The 17941-nt window shown below is 36.9% G+C and overlaps 1 protein-coding gene across 3 annotated transcripts in view; it reads right to left on the bottom strand.

Moving 5' to 3' along the window:
• Positions 1-15570, bottom strand: part of ssh1b (slingshot protein phosphatase 1b) — a 49215-nt gene extending 33645 nt beyond the window's left edge. For 2 of the 3 annotated variants that reach the window (XM_036562985.1, XM_036562986.1), the window contains exons 1-6: positions 15263-15570; positions 2897-2934; positions 2708-2802; positions 2440-2504; positions 418-539; positions 260-328 (exon numbers count right to left, since the gene is read on the bottom strand). In XM_036562985.1, the coding sequence (XP_036418878.1) occupies positions 260-328; positions 418-539; positions 2440-2504; positions 2708-2802; positions 2897-2934; positions 15263-15343 (470 nt within the window). In that variant the 5' untranslated portion in view covers positions 15344-15570. Of the gene's footprint in view, positions 1-259; positions 329-417; positions 540-2439; positions 2505-2707; positions 2803-2896; positions 2935-15262 lie in introns of those variants that run through there. The other variant, XM_036562987.1, reaches the window with a different exon arrangement.
• Positions 15571-17941: the final 2371 nt, after the last annotated feature.

Raw genomic sequence — 17941 nt, 5'->3', positions numbered from 1 at the left:
CAACTACCCCATGGTGATATTGGATGATATCGTGGTGATAACGGAAATCGCAGTGATAATGCACCCAATCATTGTGATATTAAAAATGTGTCAATCCTACAGCCCTTGCTGTAATTCCTATACTCAATAATAATAATAATAATAATAATAATAATAATAATAATAATTTAGTTTTCCCTCTTATTGGCAAATAATATATGGGCCACAATTATATCATGCACCCCCACCAAATCTTCATCATGGGAAGGATCACACTCACCCGTCCCCATTGAGGTGGATCTTGGTATCACTCCACAAGGGCAGAACCATTCCAATAGAGCACATTTTACTAGGACAAAAAATAATACAACTGGTTGTGGCTAAAAAGAGTAGCAGACGGCCAAACATAGCATTTCTCTTGAACCCTGATGGGTTTACCTGTCACTGTTTGTGAAATCCATACCAAGCAGTATATTCTCCTCTGTGTTTTGATGGCCATTGGTGTAAACAACCACCATATAGCGCACATAGTCTGACCAACTGCTCTCCAATCTTACAGCCTGGTGGGAGAGAAACAACACAGGTCAGGCCCCAGTACAACGTATTGCAGTTATCTGATCCAGAAGTATAAATATTAAATAATCAGAAAAACACTAACAATTAACCATTTCCAAACCTCTGCAAGAGCAAGCTCAGTATTATTTGTAGTTATCATCCAATACCGTGTTTGGTTAATCAGTGCTTCATTATGTTAAATTTTGTGTGCTGGTGATAGAAATTAACAAATACATGCGACGACTGGGGGCATCAAGAAGACATCTGGAACCAAATTCTGTTCTTTAAACTAGCTCAAAAGATAACTACTTTTTGGAAAAAAAAGTTTCTTGTTACTTTTTACTGTATTTAGGTTTACTTGCATGTGTTCCATTGATATATGGTGTTTTTTTAAACAAAAACACACCTATAGCCAAGATAAATTATTTAAATAAACGTGCTTAGATGCATTGTTCGTTTCTGGGAAATGTTTTACATAAATTACGTATAACATAAACCATACTGTTTTTTTTTGTCATTTCCTGTGTGAACTCCACCAATGGTTGAGCGTAAGTAAGCAATTCTGATTGCTCAGGTGTTCTATGTTTCCTTAATTGTAAACACAGAGCTGTGAATGCATAGTGTTGATTGTAGTCATTGGAGTCTGCATTAGGGATCTTGTTTTAGTGAAAAAAGATGAATCACATAAATAAGAAAAGATAAACAGTGTAAAAACATAAGATCAAAACTAGAGAACTGATTATGATGTAAAAAGCAAGCAGTTTTTTAAACATGACTAAAGCAGATACCAATGACAACCTTTGCAGAGTAACTGGGCATCTCAAAAACAATATGAAATATTTTTTAAAAACTACTGGAGGTGTAAGTAAGTTGCAGTGATCAGGCCATACCAGGAAGACCACAGCAGCTGATCACAGTAACACTGTTAGAGCTGTGAAGAAACACCCAAAAATAATATTTAAAGAAATAAAATGCACTCTGCGGAGTGCAAGTGTTAAACTGTCTATTCACCATTCAGAGAAGACTTCAAATGACAGAATACAGACGATACACTATAAGATGCAAATATCTCATCAATACCAAAAACAGAAGAGCAAAGGTTTATGGACAGAAGTTAAGAGTAATCTTCATCAATGTAATTGGAAAGGAAACATGCGTAAAAAGATAAGGACTGTAAATGATACGAAACATACAACATTGTCACGCCTTGAGCATGCACAGCTGTTTCTGGAGGGTCTTCATTGACAATGTAACTGGTGATGATGGCAACACAATGAATTCTAAACTGCAGATAAACATATTGTCGTTTGATGTCCAAACAAATACCTCCAAACTGTGTGTCAATTCATAATGCAGCAAGACAATGATCCGAAGCACACAGTACACTTAACCAAGAAGTTAGATAGAAGGAGCCAGAAAGAAAATGTGGAAAGTTATATATTGGCCAAGTCAGTCTCCTGATTTTAACAGAGTGAGCATGCATTTCACCTGATGAAGAAGGAGTTAAAACAAGCCCAAACAAGCACCAGCTGAAAGAGGTGGTATGTAAACACAACAAATTACACTTTTTACTGTATGGTTTATGTTGTATAGAATAAATAAAAACTAAATAAAAGCTGACACTATTTGCTGTAGTATTATGCTCATGTTCTGATCTGGAATATATTTTTTCTAAATATATAAAAAAATAACCCCCTTTAATTTATTGTTCCAATATTTTTGCTTCTCACTATATATATGCAGTATATAATATACTATACACTATATTTTGTGTATACAGAACATTTTTTTAAATAATACTTTATTACTCAGGCGTGTCTGTACAAACATATTTCACGACGTACAAATTTTGTTGCAAGTAAGATTTGTGACTGCATCAGATTTAGAAAATGGTATTGTGCTCACTAGTCTAATTTTATCCTCGGAACGGAGGGCGTTAATCATCGCTTGCAGGTGCTGGGGTAGATCACCTACAGCAAAAGGCACACAGAAATGGTGTGTCATTTTATAATGTCACACACACATTCATTTGACACAGTGACCGAACATGTGTTGAACATGGTGTTACAATTGCAATTCTGTTTCATCAGCCATAATTTTGTAGGGAAATAGAATATGGATAGAACAGAGTTTGCATCTTCAGCAGCAAAGAGCAAAGACAGTGAAAGTTTACCTGTTATCTTATGATGGGTTGGCGTTTTGGGGCCCTGGGCACCCTGCTGTAAAAAGAGTGCTGCTCCTTTTACCATAACAAAACTTTCGTTGAGACTGAAACCACAACACAAACACAATATTATTTAAAGTTTTTAGTAAGTATAAGTTAATAACTATGGAAAAAAATGTGTACGATCCCAACATTTACCTAAGACTTGCCCTTTGACCATCATCTCTCACCAAATCCTGAAAAATAAAAAAAAAATAACTAAATACAATTTTTAAATATGAGAGAAAGAATCTTATTTAAAATCATGTTATACAGGGACTAAGAAATAGATAGGCAAATAGATGTGTACTTTTAGAAATTATTTACATGCATTATATGGCTAAAATTATGTGGACACCTAAAAATCACAACTACATGAACTAGTTGGACATCCCGTTCCAAAATTAATATGGAGTTGTGCCCCCTTTGTGGCTAAAACTGGTACCACTCTTCTGGAAAGGCTTTCCACAAGATTTGAGTGTGTCTGTGGGAATTTGTGCCCATTCTGTCAAAAGAGCATTTGTGAAGTCAGGCACTGATGTTGCACAGGAAGATATGGTGTTCCAGTTCATCCCAAGGGTGTTCAGTGGGGTTGAGGTGAGAGCTCTGTGCAGGCCACTGGAGCTCCTTCACACTGAACTTGTCAAACCATGTTTTTATGGTATTTGCTTTGTGCATGAGGGCAAAGTCATTCTGGAACAGGAAAGGGCCTTCCCCAAACTGTTGCCACAAAGTTGGAAGCATATAATTGTCTAAAATATCTATGTGATGTAGCATTAACATTACTAGACATTAATATTGAGATTGCATGGCCATGTGCTTAATTTTATATGCCTGTTAGCGGTGGATGTGCCTGAACTCAGTAATTAGGAGGATGTCCACAAAAATGTGACAAGTTAGCTGTCACATATTACTCAAAAAATTAGAACTAAAGGCTTTCAGATGCTTTTTACATATAATCTTCAAGATACATTTGGAAAGAAATCAGCCAATGAAGAAACATAAGCATCAGTATGGCAGACTGCGAGCTTTTGCTTTGCACTGGGTGCAACATGTTTAGCTATGTCTCTATCTCTGTCACTAGTCTAGTTACAGTAGTGTTACTAACTCTGTGAATAGTGTAAATAAGTTTCTTGCTCGATGGAGAAGATTATACAGTTAGTTATTTCTAATTTCTGGATGCACACCTCTACCTGTATAATCTTCTTAACACTTTTTGCAAATGAAGTTAGTAACACTTAATTACATGCAGTAACATCACTAGAGATGGAGAGGGAAGCGTAACTAAAGATGGTGCCCTCAGAGCAAAGCAAAGGCTCACGGTCTACCATACTGATACTTATGGCATAGGGGGCAGTTGTGGGCTGGAGGTAGGGAACCAGCCTTGTGACCGGAAGGTTACCGGTTTGATCCTCTGAGCAGACAGGACATAATTGAAGTGCCCTTGAGCAAGGCATCTACCCCCAACTGCTGCCTGGGTGCTGTGGACAGGGCTGCCCACTGCTCTGGGCATGTGTGCTCACTGCCCCCTAGTGTGTGTGCACTCACTAGTGTGGGTGATTCACTGCACAGGGGTTAATAAAGGGTAACTTGTGTTAACATGTAAAACATAATTTTGCTTTAACGCATAAAACATAATTTTGTGTTAACACGCCAAATCTTTGCATGTTAACATGATTTGAACGTTATTGTGTTTTGAACGTGTTAACACATTAAAAAATAGATACTGTATGCATTAACTCGTTCAGTTTGTGTTAAGCATAGGTCATGTTTAAAGGCCACTGCTCAATAATTATGGCAAATGGAGGCCATTTGTTAAACCCTGACATTTTCATCTTCTGCCTCTAAATAAGGCCCAAACCCCAAGGTATTAGGTCTTGTTAGGCTTCACTGGTCAAAATCTCACAAGGCCTCATTGTGCCATTTCGTGCTTGAACCCACAAACTGCCACTTGCAGCAATATTTAGGGTTCAAGCATGCAGTGCGTGGAACCTAAATGTATTTGTTCAAATTTTTAGGGGTCCAAGCACCTTTAGGCACATAGAACCCTATTGTTTGTGCTTAGGTGTTAATTCTTCTTCTTTTTCTGCCCTAAATCTCATTGAGGAGAAGACGCCTTAAGTCATCCAAACACTAGAGGGTAGGTGTAGTATCCCCCCTATTACTCATGCAAGTGAAATAACCTCAATAGGCCTTATGGTGGCACTACAGAGCCACATTTTATGTTTTGGCCCATATCTCCTGAATCATGAGACCTACATTCAAAATTTCTGATTCTACATAATTGCATCATTATTGGCACTAATTATTTAGTTCACTTATTTAATGCATTTTAATCAAAGTTTAGGTAATTAAAATCTACTCAATTTTATTACATGTCACTTGTTGCCAAAATTTTTTTAAGTGACTATTGGTCACATTTTTTACAGTGTACTTAGATTTTTGCAAATTTTGCACTACTTTTGCAAACTAGTCCTGGGGTTTTCAGTCAATCCTCATGTAACTGGTATAAAAAAATCACAAGTCTGAACCTCAATAATCATCAAAAACATATTGATGTCTGTAAGCAATATGGATGCCATATTGTTAACCCCTCTGGTATACTTCTATAATTTTACAAGTAAATTTCTAAGAATGATTTGATATATTGGAATGTATAGCTGACATCACATTTCAAGGCTTAACATTGACCAATCATCATGAAACTTAAATGTTGTGTCTTTGCATGTGCTTTCTAAAAACCAGTGAAATTTAAAAAGATTTGGCTACTAGGGGGGTGCTTTTCACAAAAATAAAGTATATTTTATAGAAATTGCTACTTATTGTCAGACAACTGATCTGAGATCATCTAGCACAGTGTTTCAAACAACTTTGTAGATACACGTATATTCAAATAATGCATAGATTTTTAAAAATCATTAACATTAACTCGTTTGAAAATTTTTTTAACTAGTCGCTGGATTTCAAAATTTGTCTTGAAATACTCTGTGGCCTCTCTAGGTAAAAAGTTATCAAAACAATATTGACTTTTTTTTTTAACTCATTATGGTCTCCCTTTATCAATCAATCATTGCAGCCCTGGCATTGCTTGCTTACATTGTTAGAACTCATAAGCAGTTGGTCTGATCATCTCAAAATTGTAAGAACACTGATATTTTGATGAGATTTTAAATTTTGATCCACATTGGCCTCAAGAGGGCGCTTTAGTGTTTAAAAACACTTAAAATCAATAAAAATCCTATTACAATAATACTATAAAGTTGACAGATAAAAACATGGCACCATATGATTCAGTTCTCTGTCCTGAATAACTTTGCGATTACATGTCAGGAATTGGACTTGTCTGTTATTTTGACTTTTATTTCAAAAGGTTAATCTGAAAACTCAGCAAACACCCTTGCTAAAGACCTCTGATCAATAATCATTAAATTTGGAAACCTGCTGACATGTTCTAAGGCCTTCAACTTCCCTTCTCTATGCTAGAATTGGAAACATTTCTCATATATTTTTGACATTTTGTCAAAACTCTTTTGCATGTTAAACAGAGCTCCGTACATGTAAACTTTAGCATATATAATGTTAAAAGGCCACCGCTTAACATTTATAGCAAATGAAGGCCTTCTGATAAACTCTGACTTCCTTTCAGTTTTCACTTTCTGTAAATAAAGCCCAAACTGTATTAGGCCTTGTTAGACCTCACTGGTCAAAATAAGGCCTCGTTGTGTCAGTTCGTGCTTGAACCCACAGATTGCTGCTTGCAGCTATATTTGGATGTTGTTGCTGTTGGGAAACCTTTGTATACCATGGTGTTTTACCACCACCTACTGCTATGGCTTTAACAATATACAGAAAAAATAGACCAAATAATGGAAAATTTTTAATTTATTTTAAAATATATTCTGAACAATGTCTTTTGGGAGATATTCTTCATAAGCATTAAGACATTGTAATGTTGAACAGTTTAAAGCTTATAATAATTATATATATTAATTAAATTAGCAGCATTAAGGCAGAATTTATTTGTTTGACATGAGCCTAAAATATTTATTTAAATGAAATCCCTGCTGCTGGTACCTAGTGGTTTTGTAATGTGTTTTTGGCTTAACATAATGGGCTGATATTGCAGTGTAAAGGATCCTTAATGGTTTAACGGGTGACCTGGGGCTGATTCCAGATGCATTTGATGGTCTCCTAATAGATCTAAAAGTGTCCTACAGGAAACTAGTGGTCTCTGTAGGTAACCACTAAACCAATTCCCATTAGAAAGTAAAAATATCAGGTTTAAATTTTAATAGCCTAATTGTCTTTTTCTTTTTTAATAGGAATCTCCACAAATACTAGCACCCCTGGTAAACATAAGAAAAATTAGGCTGTAAAAAAATTTTTGTTACTTAACCTTTAATACATTTTGATTTACCTGTCACCTGTCACCTGTCAAAATAATCCTGCCAAAATTCTACTGCCCCCAGTAAAATCCCCCCTGTTGAATTTTGAGAAATATGCTTTATATGCTGTAATCTATGAACTAGAAGTCAGCAGAACAAGTTAATCATTCCAGTCCTAATGCATCCCCAGAGATAAGAGGGGCATAATTTTGACAGGTTCACAATACACCTTCTGACTATGTAAAAGATGAAGCCTTTTCAGCCAAAATTAATCTTAAATTACTACCATTACAACAATTGTTCTTACTGCAATTTTTAATTATAAGCAACTCTTTTATGCAGTATTGTATACTAATTTGTTCATTTGTCTTAGCTATGAAAGCAATGAAAGTCTGGTTGCTGAATAATGACAAGAAAAACAAGTCAGCTAATACTGCAACGTCAGGTCATCAGATGTGAACTTTATTGCTCCAGACAGAGGTTTAAAGCTGTGTTTAATGTGTCGTAACACATATCGTCATGACTGAAAGCCATTCAGCCCCACCAGTTCTCAAGTACTGCAACAACAACAATCGTTTTTTTTTTTCGTAATATTAAACTAAACCATCGAGTGCAGTCCGTAACGTCCACATGTTTACGTGAAGCGCGTGCACGCGACGGGGAGTCGGATTCTGCCGGGGAGTCGGAATTCGGCACAACACCGAACCACTCCGTGACGCTTGGTATTTCACACCGGACGTGACACACAAGCGTCACGAAGCAAGAGCGGTCGCTGTTTGTGTTGCGTTTTCACATAATATAAACGGCTACATTGTCTGTTTATTTCATATAAATTTTATACTGATGACCCAAAGAGATCAACAATAAAATTTTGACTAGCTGCCTTGACTTCTCCTGGCTTTCTCACTAGGTGATGTAGTGCTATATGAAGAGGAGGAGACGCCTGTGTGTTCACAACATTAACCTACTCAAGGAATTTCAATCAACCTGTCATAGAGTTAAAACTAGATTTACTGATGTATTTATTAGCCTAGATTGTATATTATAGCATAGACACTGCATTTCTTTACTGTTTCTGCATAGAAACTGCTAGAATGCCGTGTGGCGTATTTTTCCCCTTCACATGCGCGGCCAGTGTGAAAGGCTACATTGAATAATGTAAGAGCGTATTGCACACTGCATCTGATGTGAAATGGGCTTAACAGTGCGGCCGGCAGAGCATGCGCAGATCCCGTTGGAGGATGGAGCCCGATCATCATCATGGCAGGAGACGTGACGAAAGCTTTCAGGAGAGTGAATACCAGGAAAGCAGCGGGACCAGATGGAATCAGCAGTAGATTCTCAAAGCCTGCGCTTTTCAGCTTGCTACGGTATTTGCTGAAATATTTAACATCTCCCTGACGCTTGGAGTTGTTCCAACATGCTTCAAACAGTCACTCATCATCCCTGTCCCAAAGAAACCCCAGCCAGCCTTAACAACTATTGCCCAGTAGCCCTCAAATCAGTCGTGACGAAGTGCTTTGAAAAGCTGATCAAAGACTTCATCACCTCTTCACTGTCGGTCTCCATGGATCCACTACAGTTTGCATACCGCCCCAACCGCTGGACAGATGATGCCATCACACATCTGCTCCACATGACACTGTCCCACCTGGACACTAGGAGGGATAATTATGTTAAAATGCTGTTTGTTGACTACAGCTTAGCATTTAACACTATTATCCCCTCCAAACTCCACACCAAGTTGGAAGATCTGGGACTCCATCCATCCTTGTGTCACTGGACCTCCAACTTCCTGACAGACAGACACAAGCTGTGCAGGTAGGAAAACACATCTGACTAACCCTCAGCCTCAGCACTGGAGCCCCTTAGGGCTGTGTCCTGAGCACCCTACTGTATTCACTGTACACATATGACTGCGTGGCCACTTCCAGCCCTACCACCATTGTCAAGTTCACTGATGACACTGTTGTAGTTGGTCTGATCTTTGACAATGATGAGAGGGCCTACCTGGAGGAGATTAAGCACCTTGAGAACTGGTGTCAATAAAATCTGCTCCTTCACGTCAGCAAGACTAAAGAGCTGACAATGGACTACAGCAAGAAGCAGGAAAGGAGCTACCATCCTGTATGGAGAAATGGAGCTGTATTGGAAGGAGCAGACAGTTTCAAATAGCTTTGAGTTCACATCTCGCAGGATCTGTCATGGTCTTGCTACATCAACTCTCTGATGAAGAAGGCCCGCCAGCATCTCTACCACCTCAGATGCCTAAAAGAAATCTTGGCAAAACCTTGATTCTGTGGTCAGTGAACTATTTTTGTGTTGATTGTAAAGGTGCGCTTTGGGTCATTGTCCTGCTGAAAGATCCAATCATGACCCAGTTTAAGCCCCATGAATCAGGCAGTCAGGTTTTAATTTAATATGTGCTGGTACTTGACGAAGTCCATGATACCATGTATCTGAACAAACTGTCCAGGGCCTTTGGAAGAAAAACAGCTACACAACATCACAGATCCACCACCATACTTCACAATGCGTAGGAGCAAAGTGAGAAATACAAAAAAATCTCTGATGTTTCTTGTTTCTTTGTAGTGATGGATGACTAAAGAAATTTTGCCTGTGTGACACCTCATATTTAAACCCAATTAAACAGGCAGTCAAGGTTGACCAACTAAGTGTTCCTATTAACATAAAACATATGAACGGAAATATACTCCAGTTAGATTTTACTTTTACTTAAGAATTTCTAGGGGTACCAACAATTATAGTACATATAGATTTGAGAAAAAATAATTATTTATTTCATGGTAAGAGTAAGATTTTTCATTTTAATCATTGTACTCTAAACGAAGGCTAGATTTTTGTTAATATTTTTAATTAAAGTTCAAATGGATAAGTGATGAAGAATGCTTTTGACAGCCTGTTTTGCTCATGTTTACCAGGGGTGCCAATATTTCTGGAGGGCACTGTATATACAGTTATATTGAATTTATGTAATGCTATTTAAAACTATTTGTGTGTGTGTAAAACACCAGTTGGAAGGTCTACAATAAACATAATTTTTGGGTTAAGAAAAAATATGATCACTTATCTGAGCAAGGCTTGTGCAATCTTTAAAGTATGATTTCAGTTCAAAAGAAAGTTACGCAAAGCTATATATTTCCAAGAAAACATGATTCCTCTGATTCCTCTTCGTGCACCTTCCTCTAAAAGTGTGTTTGCTCCTTCTTAAACCCCCAACAATACTATAAGGCACTCCCACTCCGAGACATGCCTACGTGACAAAGGTTTGTCCTCTTTGCTGCCATCTAGTGTGTCTAGAGTATACTACAGTATAGCTCTTCATTTCTGTTTCTTTATCATCCATAGACTGAAGAGAGGAAGTCTTATGAACTTCTTGCATTATTAATTTGTTTTTGTTATCAGTATATAATATCATGCTCCGTACATCCTTTAGTTTAAACCAAAAAAAGAAGAAAATGTAATCATTTTTAAACTGAATAGTAAGGAAGGTAGCGGGGGACCACCGGGGCTTTCTAGTTTATTATTAATTAGTATGATCATGTTTATATGTAAACATTTATGGCAAAATATACTATAATCCCATTTTAGTACTTATACTATAAGTGTTTTGAGATTTTTGGTCCACACTGATTGGTTCTTCTACACTACGCAGCATTAGTGAAATAAGCTTTTTTTGATAGTGTGAAAACCTGTGAGATGTCCAACAAAGAATGAATTTATAATTCAGCCATGTGTGCACAATTCCATACTGGACAATATTTCAGTGTAAGAGACAAAATTTCATAACTCACACAGTGCACTTTATAAAGAGCAATGAGCCAATTGAGATTTAGCCTTAGCATTTTCCGAGGTATGACCTTATAGATGTTCAATATTGCCCATTAATGGGCTGTTTTGTTGCAATTTTCGGCACTTTACCCACTTGTTTTACGTTAAAGAATGTTAAATATTGTACTTAAAAGAAACTTGTATCCATGGCTTTGTTCAACTCTGAAACATAAAATGACCATTGGATGCATGTGCTTTTGCCAAAAAACAAAATTTTAAAGTTTAATTTTGTAAGCTGTATTTTGTTGAGCTATTTTTACTTAATTGAAACAATTCAATGGCAGTTTGATTGATATTACCTGAAATGCACAATAAAAAGACATGATTTATGAAAATTCATTTAAATGGAGATATCTGTTTTTGCAGATGAACTCTTCAATTCTTCGTAAGGTGTTAGTTTTGTCATTATCGTTATACTGGTAGGCAAGATAAATGCAGATAACGCAACATACAAACAGTGCAAAACATGCTAATTCCCTCACCTCTGGTGTAGTGACTTGCAGTCTGAGGTAATTTAGTCCAGTTTATTGTCAAAGGAGCAGACATTAGATTGTAAGGAGTTAATGAGTTAACAGGGAAAAGAGAGGGAAATGAAGAGCCAGTCTCTTGGGATTAGCTGATAGCTATTAGCCTACCATGGAGATTAGCCAACTGTCTGTATGCAGCACTCCTCGCTCAGCCAGCGGCTTCAGATAACACCACAATTTCGGGCTACAAGCCGAGAAGCTCCGCAGCTTCTCAGCTACAACTGATAGTGTGAACTACTTGCAGTAGGGATGCTGGATATTGGTAAAAATCATAATCACGATTATTTTGGTCAATATTGAGATCGTGAATATTTAACACTATGACTCATGAACTTTGGAAAGGTCATGAATTTACATATCACAGATTGAATTTTGATTTAACTTTGCACTTTGGGGTGCAGATTAGGGGTGCAACAATACAAAAATTTCATGATACGATACATGTGCCATTTTGTATCATAGGATATATTTTCGGCACATTTTAATTTGTTTTTGGTAATTCCCAAAATGATTTGTTTTCTCAAAAAGACAACAGTGCTTGTTGAAGGGATAACTAACACAAGTCTTCTTTTTAGAAAACATAAAGTAAATATATATATATATATATATATATATATATATATATATATATATATATATATACATATACATATATATATATACATATATATATACATATATACATATATATATATACATATACATACATATATACATATATACATATATATATACATATACATACATATATATATATATATATATATATATACATATATATATACACATATACATATATATATACACACATATACATACATATATATATATATGTACACATATATATATATATATATATATATATATATATATATATTTGGGTAGATGTAACATTCATGGTTAAAAAAAAATAACTATGATGGATTGTGTTTTATAGATATATATCTATACAAACCACGCATTTTATAGCAGTAAATCTAAGTCTATTCAGTACACAGCATGTATTGTGTAACAAATCTTGCACAGTATTTGCTGTTGTTTAAGGAGGGGCGTGAGAGCATCATTGCAAAACGAAGTGCAGCACAAACATATTTCTTACCAAAAGTTAAGGGACATCCAGAATAATACACCATTTTTAATTTACAACGTTTACAACAATGTTGAAAAAAAGCAATCTTAACTAAAAAGTTGACTTGAAAAAGCCAGCTATTTACGTAAAAACACTTAAACAGTCGAAGACTGTTGATGCAGGGCTGCCGGAACCACGGTGGCCAGCGGGCATTTGCCCAACCACTTTTCAAAATACTGTGGCGATGCCCTACTGCTTTTTGAGTTCAGGACGCACACATAAAAACTGCATAAAGCACAAAGAGACAGAGTTAAACTGAGCAGCAGAGCCAATCAGAATCTCCATTTCAGCTGGTAGGTGCTTTCAGACCCGCCTTGGTTGGTGCGGACCTGCCGAAATTTTTCTTTAATTCGGTTTTGACATGCGACTCCACCTGAATTGACTGAACTGATCAGTGAATTGACAGATTCACAAGGGAACATGTTTTTCCAGAGCACATTTTCACTGTACTGTCTGTACAATCTGCTGCTTTAACATTTCACTCTTTACAAACACTCATATCGTTCCTCCACTGTGAGCTGCTGTCAATAACAAAAGAAAAGCAATAAAATAATGATTTGCGTTTGATTATGGATTGTGGAGCAAATTTTTGGCCAAGCATCAGAGACCTGATTGGTTAAATCTATATTGGTATACACGTTTGCGTCTCTATTTTATGTTTTTCTTTTTCCATGGTGGTGAATGTGAGAGTAACTCGCATCCCTGCAAAACTTCTGATCAATAAACGAACACTTAATTCACTGCTACCTCAAATTTACTGATACTTTAAATTCAGTGCCACTTCAAATTCAGTGCCACCTTAAATTCGGTGCTACCTTAAATGCAATTCCACCTTCAATTCAGTGCCACCTTAAATGCAATTCCACCTTAAATTTAGTGCTACCTTAAATGAAGTGCGACCTTAAATTCACTGGCAACTTATAGATTTTTGCCCATACCCATAGGTTTTATGGATGATTTAAGCAGTCATCTCAGACTAGCTGAATGGCTCCCCCTGATGCCAAGCCTGGGTCTAATAACAGACTGCCTAAATTCTTTCTTTGCCTGTAAGAGCTATGTTTGATGTGGCCTAGCCCAATGATAGCTTTCAGTCAGAAGAGAAAAAAAAAATATAGACAGGCATATTAGTATATTATTGTTCAAATGTGATGTTGTTGCTGTTTATTTATACTGCCAAATTCATTATGGCATACAATTAAAATTAATGGAAAGTCAAGGTTTTAATAACACATTAAGGTGTTAATTGCAGATTTGTTAATCCATGTTTAAAATTAAGCGGTGCAACACAACTAGATTTGAAATAAAACCTAGAATAACACATCTTTGTTTAGCTCTAAACTTTGATTTTGTCCTTGCTGGTGTAACCCACCCTAAAAGTAACCCTGATTACGTTTAAAAATAGGTTTAAAGTTTGCTGCAACTGTATTAATAGATGAACATTGATTTAATTCAAGTTTATACTTAGTCTCTGTTGGTGCAACCCACTCTAACACTCTTAATTTAATTTAGGAACTTAATTGGCTAAATTTAAGAAACCTAAAAACAAATAAAATGGCAAACCAGCAAACACACAAAGTTGTCTACTTTCTTACAACATTGCTACAAAAGGTGGTGGCCGTTGTCAAAAGGTGGTGCTGACTATGTTGTTTGTCACAACATTGTCACAACCTCATTATTCAGTAACATCGCCGTGTGGTGTTATGACTACCTGTTGGCAACTTCGCCAAATTTTAAGTTCCAAGCACGACATAAGGGAACTTATGAAGATTCTAGGAGGTTGTGACAAGGTACTGACAACGTTGCCACTACGTTGTCACAATGTTGTCAGATAATGTTGTCAGATAATGTTGTCACAACTTTCTGAGATATTGTATTTCAAAGTTGTAACGATGTTGTGGGCACCAAAACGGTAGGTTGTCACAACGTAACTGTGTCTGCCGGGAAGACAATGGGAGTGCTTGGTCGCCAGGCAGAGTAGGCCTATCCACTGCATGACATCACTGCAGCAGCAACACACATATACACACACTCACTCTCACTGCAGCATGTTCTGCCCTTAGTGCCAATACTCAGTGGCTCCAAGTGTTATATCTAAAACATAGCAAAGATATTGCTACAACCCATTTTGGGAGGACATTTTTCCAACATTTCTTGGTTACTATCAATCCTCGTGGACAGTTTCAAGGAACTTAATACGTAATACGTGGTTAACTTAATACAAAGCCAACCTCCTCTACCTCGAGGGGTCCAAAGGTGGTTATGTCAACCAAAGATCGTTTTGAGGGTTGCCGTCTGACACAAATGTAACCAATCTTAAACATGTCTATGCTCTCTTTTAATTAGGCCAGTTTTTTATGTATTTTTTAGTGATAGGACATATAGCTTGCTGCCTAGAACTTTGAGTATCTCTAACGAAAAATAACTTTTTTTGTTTTTGGTCAAATTTATGATTTATATGATATCCTCAACAAGAAAAAGTGCGTTGACAAGCGATCGCGTATAGCTGGCTAACAGGCCGGGATAACATTAGCTATTAAATCTCGTCAGCCACCGGTCTACCCCCCTACCCACCCCTGGTGCTTCCTCCAGCGTCTGTACGCGTAGGCAGCAGCTTCAGCGGGCTTTCACTCACCTCCTCCGCGTTTAGGGTCGCGGTGCTGACCAAGGACGCCGCGGTAGGCGTAGGGGAGCGCTGCAGGGTCACAAGAGCCATGGCTGGAGCGGAAGGAAAGAGCTGCCTCCTCTTTCACCGCCCCCCTCAAAAAACCAGGTAGCTATTCTCCGTCGCGCTCCACAGTCTTACGGTTTCACCACACTGATAAAAGCCATTTTCGGTTTTGGTCCAACTCAGTTCGTTGCTTGCTTGCGTTAGGTACAAGTGTGATATCGTTGCTCGCTTGCGTCAAGCACAAGTCTGATATTTTTTTCCAATATTTTTCCCCACCCGTATTCCTAAAAGCCCCGCCCCTGTACTAGGATTGGCTGTAGCCTCCTAACCCTTGTGAGTGGGAAAAAAGATGACGTATAAGTAGCAACCAATTGTATCACATACGAGAGGAACTTTAGTGTTCTAAAAGCGCAGACTGCTTGTGAGTAGGGATTACTAAAATATCCGAGTGTAGGACGCTGGGTTTGTCGGAATACGGGTGGGAAAACACAACGCGGGATGGGGCTTCTCGGCCAATTGCTTTAAAGTGACTCCAACTTCCCCCTGACAACAGCATCCCCTGCAGGAAAAGCAACCAATGAATCTTATCTCTGAATTCTGGATAACATGAACTATGGAAACAATTTCATGCTTTAATATTTTCTAGTAACCTATGATGGGTGGGCCACCACGTGCTGCTATACAAGAAAGCATACTTCCAAAGCTGTGGCATGATGGCTTAAAGACAATAAAGTGAAAGTAATCCATCACAAAGCCCTGACCTCAATCCCATAGAAGATCTATGGGCAGAACTGAAAAAGCGTGTGTAAGCAAGGAGGCCTACAAACCTGATTCAGTTCCACCAGTTCTGTCAGGTAGAATGGGCCAAAATTCCAGCAACTTGTGAGAAGCTTGTGGAAGACTACTCAAACTTTTAACCCAAATTAAACAATTTTGACCCAAATTAAATAAAGGCAGTGCTACCAAATACTAACCACGCAGTGGTGGACAGTAATGAAGTAAATGTAATTCGTTACTGTAGTTTTTTTGTGTATCTGTACTGTACTGAAGTATTTCCATTTTTGGTGACTTTTTGCTTTCACTCCACTACATTATGCAAAATCTGTTGTTCCTTCTGGCTTATGTAAGCATAAAAATGTAACATGTCAAAACGAAGGAAGCGTGAAGCAAGCACACCAATCAGAGTTCAGTGCACACTTTGTTTTGAGTGTGTTTTGACCTGTTGGAAATACCTACCCAGTGCAAGCATATGGTTCAATGACAACAGTGCAACAGCATAAAAGTTTGGGAGTGCCTATTCCTACATAGATGATGGAAGAAACTCCTGACTTTAACCAAACTTTGTGTAAATAGACCACAATAAAAAAAAAACATGTAAAAATATGCAGTTGTGACTGGCATGTTTCTTTTTTCTGAATATATACAAACACTAGTTTATGTTTATGAACAGAGACCTACAGATACAATATAGTAAAGGAAAACTAATTTGTGAACCTGTATTTAAAGCAAGTTTTTATTAAATTTAAACTTTTTAATAAAATTTAATAAAAACTTGTTTAAATTGAAACTAATTTTTATTTAAACTTAGTTGCAAATAAATCTTAAACAGAAACTTTGCTTGTTCGCAAAAAGTTATTTCATAGCCACTTGGTTCTACCCAATGGAAATTGTTTGCCTTCAGTATTTTGTGCTTTTGATCATTTTAATAGACATCAGTGACAGACTAATTAATGATATTCTATTAAAATATTGGTGTTACAAGAGTGACACTAGAGTATTTTCATCTAAAATTAGTTGATAAAGCAAGAGTCATGTTACAAAAATGATAATAGGACATTAGAGTCATAATTAATCTTTTAGTACTTTCACTTTTGATACTTAAGTACATTTGAGGGCAAATACTTTTGTACTTTTACTCAAGTGGAGGTCTAAAGGGAGGACTTCCACTTTTACTGGAGTAGTATTTTACCTTGGGTATCTCTACTATAACTCAAGTACATGGTTTGTGTACTTCATCCACCACTGTAACCACATGTATGTAAACTTCTGAGCCACTGGGAATATGACGAAAGAAATAAAAGCTGAAATAACTCTTTGTTTCTAGTATTACTGACCTTTCTTATTCTTAAAACATAGAAGGGATCCTAACTGATCTAAGAGAGGGAATGGATTATATTAAGGAAGGATTAAATGTCAGGAATAGTTAGAAATTAGTTTTAATGAATGAATATATATATATATACAGTGGAGGAAATAAGTATTTGATCTCCACTGATTTTGAAAGTTTGTACTCTGACAAATAATTAAACAGTCTATGATTTTTATGGTAGCTTCATTTTAACAGTGAGAGATGGAATATCAAAAAGAAAATCTAGAAAATTAAATAATATTTAAATAAAAAATAATTTGCATTTCATTGAGGGAAATAAGTATTTGATCCCCTAAAACCCATGACTAATGTTGGCTCCCACAGACCACTGACACACCCTAATCTCAGTGAAGTTGTTACCTGCATGAGAGACACCTGTCCCAAATTGTCACCTGTATAAAAGGCCACCTGCCAACAGACTCAGTGACACTCCAACATCTCCACCATGGGCAAGACTAAAGAGCTGTCTAAAGATGTCAGGGACAAAATTGTTG

Source organism: Colossoma macropomum, unplaced genomic scaffold (genome assembly GCF_904425465.1).
Source record: "Colossoma macropomum unplaced genomic scaffold, Colossoma_macropomum, whole genome shotgun sequence".
Classification (NCBI taxonomy): Eukaryota; Metazoa; Chordata; class Actinopteri; order Characiformes; family Serrasalmidae; genus Colossoma; species Colossoma macropomum.
The sequence above is the reverse complement of the archived record's forward strand: the minus strand, read 5'-3'. Positions and strand labels throughout refer to the sequence as shown.